General features: G+C 58.2%; 1 protein-coding gene across 1 annotated transcript; it reads right to left on the reverse strand.

The window, feature by feature from the left end:
• Window positions 1-2,123: 2,123 nt before the first annotated feature.
• RNF228 (ring finger protein 228) lies at window positions 2,124-3,113 on the reverse strand (the record flags this gene model as incomplete). The annotated part of the gene is made up of 1 exon (XM_084245701.1): window positions 2,124-3,113. The coding sequence occupies one exon, from the start codon at window positions 3,111-3,113 to the stop codon at window positions 2,124-2,126; it is 990 nt and encodes a 329-aa protein (XP_084101827.1).
• Window positions 3,114-5,337: the final 2,224 nt, after the last annotated feature.

A 5,337-nucleotide genomic window follows, 5' to 3' on the forward strand; every position in this document is an offset into this window, starting at 1 on the left:
AAACCCAATCTCTGCAACGTGATTCTTAGTATTAGGAACCTGAAAACATTGCAACAGAAACTGAGAACAAAATCTGAAAACAGCTTAGTTTTAGTGGATAATACAGCAGTGAATTATCTGCTTACTGAATGGGATAGGTTATGCTGCTCCTGAATATTATAGATCTCAATCAGGCTTCAGGGAGTCCTGTTAAACTCTAGGAAAAAATTCCATGAAATACCCACCCTAGCAGTATGCCATCCCATTTGTAACCTCTTTCTTTTTCAGCTCCATTCAAAATGTGAAATTAGTGTTTGGACGGAGTATTTCAGAAAAAGAAGGACCAGAAAATAACTTGGAATAATTTGCCCTCAAAACAAATGTCATAAAAGTAGCTTTTTCTATAAATATTTCTTGATTTTATTAAGACAATGCAAGCATACGACACATCATATTGCAATTCCTAAATTGCAGCCATACCATTTATCAACGGCCAGTAAATTACTTCACTCTTATGATAGTTACAAATGCTTCATTCAAGTTCAGTTAATAGAATAGTGTCAGGATATCATGCAGACAGCTTGCATAAATACATGAGGAATAACAGCATACCCTCAGCAGCTTCTGTAGTTCTTAGGCATGAAAACTCTGTCTTATTCTAAATTTCAAAGGATGGAATAAAGAATGTTTTCATATAAAATGCATTCTCAACAGTTGGGAGGTTTTTTTTTTTTCCTTTAAAAAGGCATCTAATCCATCTGCAACATACAATTGCAATACGTGTTTTCAGTTACAAAATCAGAGAGGACCTAGTCTTTTCATGTAACGTGACCGGGTATGCACATTTCAGTGATTTCCAATAATATCAAACAGCTTAATTCAAAATAATTTTCTGATAAATGTAGTATATATTTGTAATCAAAGGAAGAAAGGCTTGTCAGTTTCGTGTCTGAGCACTATTTTATCAGATAATTGAAAGTCACCATTTGTTTCACAGTATAAAATCTTGAATCAATTAACAACACACTTTCGTTTTCTGCTTCTAATTTCGAAATGTATTTGGATTAGAGGACCGGGAGAAAAATTACTGCTTATCAAACAACTGTTCTGGAAATGTTAATGCACATTTCCATATTCATATATTCTAAAATAAATTATTTTAATAGGAAATTAAGAAAAAAGGCGGGAGAAGCCTACAGTTTATATTCTGCGTGAATAGCTTTCAATATCTTCCAGGTGGGGGCAACAGTCAGTCAGTTTTGAGCGCAGAAGGGAGAACGGGCTCTTTAAGCTCCCTGAGTCCTGTTACAGAAGATGAAATGACTTCCTGGCACTACACCGAGAATAAAACCACCACTTTTCCAGGAGACGGGACTTCTGGGCTCTGCCGGGCGGTAGACTGCAGGATCCAGCGACCTGTGCGCGCCGCCACCTCTCCGCGCGCACACCTGAGCGCGCACGCGCGCTGCGCCCCAGCCCAGAGCGCGGGGGGCGGCAGGTGGGTCGGTGCGGCAGGTGGGTCGGTCCAGCCGCTCCGCTCGGAACCGCGCGGGGCCCCGGGGGAGCGTCCGCCACTCCCTGCGCCCCTGCTCACTTACTTTCCTGTGCCGCCAGGGCGCAGGAAAACCTTTCAGGTTTCCGTCTCATCATTCTTCCTCCCGACAAGTGCAGTCCACACACACCTGCGCGCGTCCGGGCGCGCACGCACCTGTCCATTTAAAGAAACTCAGAAGTCACGGCAGCCAGAAAACGCAGCTTTCAGGCGGGGCGGCGGGACCACCCCCTCTCTTTCCGCCTCTCTTTGCAGATCCTCGGGTTCTGGGGAGGTCGCTGCACACTCTGGCCAGGAGGAGGGTGGTGCGTGAAGCGGAGGTTGCTCGTGCACAGGCCGCAGGGACCCGGCACCCCCTCCGCCCCCCAGGATCCCCGCCTCCTCGGCTTCCCGGTAGCCCATCGCGCAGGAGGCGGGGCGTGGGAAGGAGAGGCGCAAAACTCAGGCCCCGCAGTGGCGGGGCGCCCAGGGGGTGCGCGTCCGGGGGCCGCAGGGAGGGGGCGGAGAAGCTCAGCTCAACGAACCACAGGCCCCCACCTCTCTGGTCGCGCGGGGCTGGAGGTGCCAGCGGGAGGCCCGGGGTGCGGTGCCGCTACGTGTCGCTTCTCCGCGCGCCGCCGGCCGCCAGCCGCGCCCTGGGGCCGCCGCCCCCCGCCGAGCCCGCGGCCGCGCCCTCGGGCCGGTACTTGAGCCAGCAGATGACCCAAGTGACGACGACCGAGAAGAGCGCCAGGATGCTCGCCACCGACAGGCAGATGGGCCCCACGGGCGAGGGCGACCCGGCCGCCACGGCCGATCCGGGGGGCGCGCCGCCGCCTGGGGGTGCCCCGCCGCCGGCGCCGTAGTGGTTGACGAAGATGAGGCCGGTGAAGAGCAGCACCACCATGGCGAGGAAGGAGAAGACGACGCACACGCAGCCGGCGGTGAGCGCCGCGCGCTTGCAGTTCTGGCAGCTCTCGTAGTCGCCCGGGGCGCGCAGGCCGGCGCGGGCGCGGGGCTCGCGGGCGGCGTCCGGGGCGGGCGGCGCGGCGGGCGGGCCCGCGGCGGGCGGCGGGGCGGCTGCGGGCGGCGGGCGGCGCGCGGGCAGCGGCGGGAGGCGGTCCTGGGGCAGCGGGTCGTGCGCGGCGCGCAGGGCCAGCGGGAAGGCCTCGGCGAGCTTGGTGTTGTTGGGCAGCCCGTGCACGCGGCTGTCGGGCAGCGGCGTGCGGTGGCGGCACACGGGGCAGGCGATGGCGCCGGGCGGGCCGTGCCAGGGCGCGGGGCGCGGCGGGCGCTCGGGCGCCGAGGCGGCCGCGGCCGCGGCGCGGAGCTGCAGCTGGCTCAGGCACTCCTGGCAGAAGGTGTGCAGGCACGCCAGCAGCTTGGGCGCGCGCCGGTCGGCGTCGAAGTAGTTGTAGCAGATCTTACACTCGTAGTCCTCCAGCGCGGGCAGGACGGGCACCGGCACCGGCCCCGCCGCGCCCCGCGCGCCCGCGCCCCCGCGCTCCCGGGCCCCCGCCGTGGCGCCCCCGGCTCCGGGCGAGCTGCCGGTGCTGCCTGACGGGCTCCGCTCACTGCCGCCGCCGCTCCCCGGCGCTGCCATGGCCGGATCCGCCCCTCATCGGGGGCAAGGTGAGGTGCGGTCCTCCCCCGGCGCCGGCGCCTCGGCTCCCGGCGGGGAGGAGGCGCTTCTGCCTCCCCCCACCCCGCCCGCGCTGCTGTCGCCGGGCGGGGGCGGCTCCGCGGGCCGGGCCGGGCGGGGGCGCAGCGGCCACCGCCTCGCGCGCGCTCCCCCGGGGTGCGGGCGCCCGGGCGCACCCGGTCCGCCGGCGCCCCTGGAGGCAGCTCGCGGGGCTCCTTGGAGATCCGTAGCGCTGGGCTTGGAATGGAGAGTTGATGCTGGCGGTGGGGGTGGGGTGGGAGGGCGGTGGTGGTGATATCGGAGCTGATTAGGGGTACGGCTGCGTGAGGCTGTGGCGCGGGCGCAGCACCCTTTCCCGTGGACTCCCCCATTGCGCCCCCCCCACACACACACACTGGGTGCGGGAAACTAGTCCTGCCTCCTCTCTCTCGCCTCTCGCCTCCTCCCCCTAACCCTGTGGTTACGTGTTTATCCGCCTCCGTTTGGGGCTGAGCCCCAGGCGAACCCCCTCACCCCCCCAGCAGGAAGGAGCTCAGGAGCTCTGGGGTGATGTAATGCGGGGCCGGCGCGGCGGGCTGGCCGCGGCCTCAGCCTCGGCGGCGGCGCTCACTGTCCTTGGTGAGAATCCGGATCTCCTGTCTGGGTCCAAGGGCGAAAGTCAGGAATCACCCAGCCCCCCACGCACTTCCCAGCCCCCCCCCACACGCTCCGCTTCTATGCGCAAAGCCCCCAGGCGGTGGCATGTTCCCTTCACCACTTGGAGGAAATTTTGGGGTGAACAGTACCTCCCCACCCCTGGCGCCCCCCATTTTAAGAGGTAGGAGGACGGACCAGGGCTTGCTCACCACAGCAGGTGGAAGTAGCTCTTTTCTGGGTGCACAGGCCTTTCCGACTCGGAGGGAGGGGGTTATTGTTAAGTTCACAGAATTTCAAGTCCAGCTTTAACCCAGCCCCCACCCCTCGCCCCATCTTCCACGTAGCAGGGACCCGGAGACACCCCGAGGAAAGAGGAACGGGGGACAGCTCTTCCGCCCTGAAAAACTGGTGGAGCCCCACTGAGCAAGTTAGCAAGAAGGAGCTTTTCTTGAATAAGGCAGGTGAGTCAAGTGCGGGAATGGCGGTTTTGGGGGCCACCCAAAGGGGTGATGATCAGGTGTTCCTAACCAGGTAGTTCTGTCCCCCTGTTTCCCCAGGTTGGGCCTCACCTCAGGAAGCAGCACACTCCACCTTTACCACAAGGAAGGGAAGAGGAGGAGTTGCCATCAGCCGGGACTGCTGCCTCTCGCTCTGCAGATTCCTTCAGGGGACAGTAGGATGAGGGCGGGGGATGTTTGTGCAGAGGATGAATGACTGGAAGGAAGATGAAGGAGGGAGGAGAGACCAGTCAACACCAATGTGCAGACCAGAGGAGGAATCTTCCTGGACAATTTTAAGTTTCTAGGACATTTGAAAATTATTTGTCCTTTTTTTAAAAGATTTATTTATGCATATAGGAGCTGGGGTGCAGTACGGGAGGGAGGGGGTGAGAGGACCCACCAGAGACAGAGCGGGGAACAGAACAGGCAGACTGACTGAAATACACTGCTGAGGGAGTGTAATACAGGCAGAGGCTGAGACAGGGGAGGTCTGCTGCGCCATGTGGGTAGCTCCCTGGCCAGGGATCGAACTTGTGCTACAGAGGCTGCAGACAGCTTCAGAGTGCTGCAACTTAATCCCTTGCGCCACAAGGGAGGGCCCTACTTTTCCTTTATGTAAAAAGTGAATGTGATAGGTGTTTTGAACGTGAAGGACCTTTTTGAAGCTCTCTACAAACCCTAGACAGCTGACTGCAGGATGAGCTATGAGAGGGATAAGATGGGGACAAGGAGGCCAGTGGACTAGGGTGGAGGATTATGGGTGCTATAGTGGGCACCGTGTGGTGATAAACATCTGAAGAGGCTTGAGTGTGTGTCTCTAAATCATACACAGTGTGTAATCCAGGTACCTCAATAAAAATTAGTATGATTTTTTAAAAAAATCACTCCATTTACCAGTTTCAAATTTTGTGAGTATGATTGGATGTAATACCTGTTTTTTTCTTTTTTAAAATTGATTGATTGATTTATACAAGCACTGGGTACAGTCAGAAGTGTGGGAGGGTGAGAGAATTCACCAGAGCCAGAGCGGGGAGCAGAGCAGGCAGAAG

The sequence above is a fragment of the Talpa europaea genome (assembly GCF_964194135.1).
Source record: "Talpa europaea genome assembly, chromosome: 1".
Classification (NCBI taxonomy): Eukaryota; Metazoa; Chordata; class Mammalia; order Eulipotyphla; family Talpidae; genus Talpa; species Talpa europaea.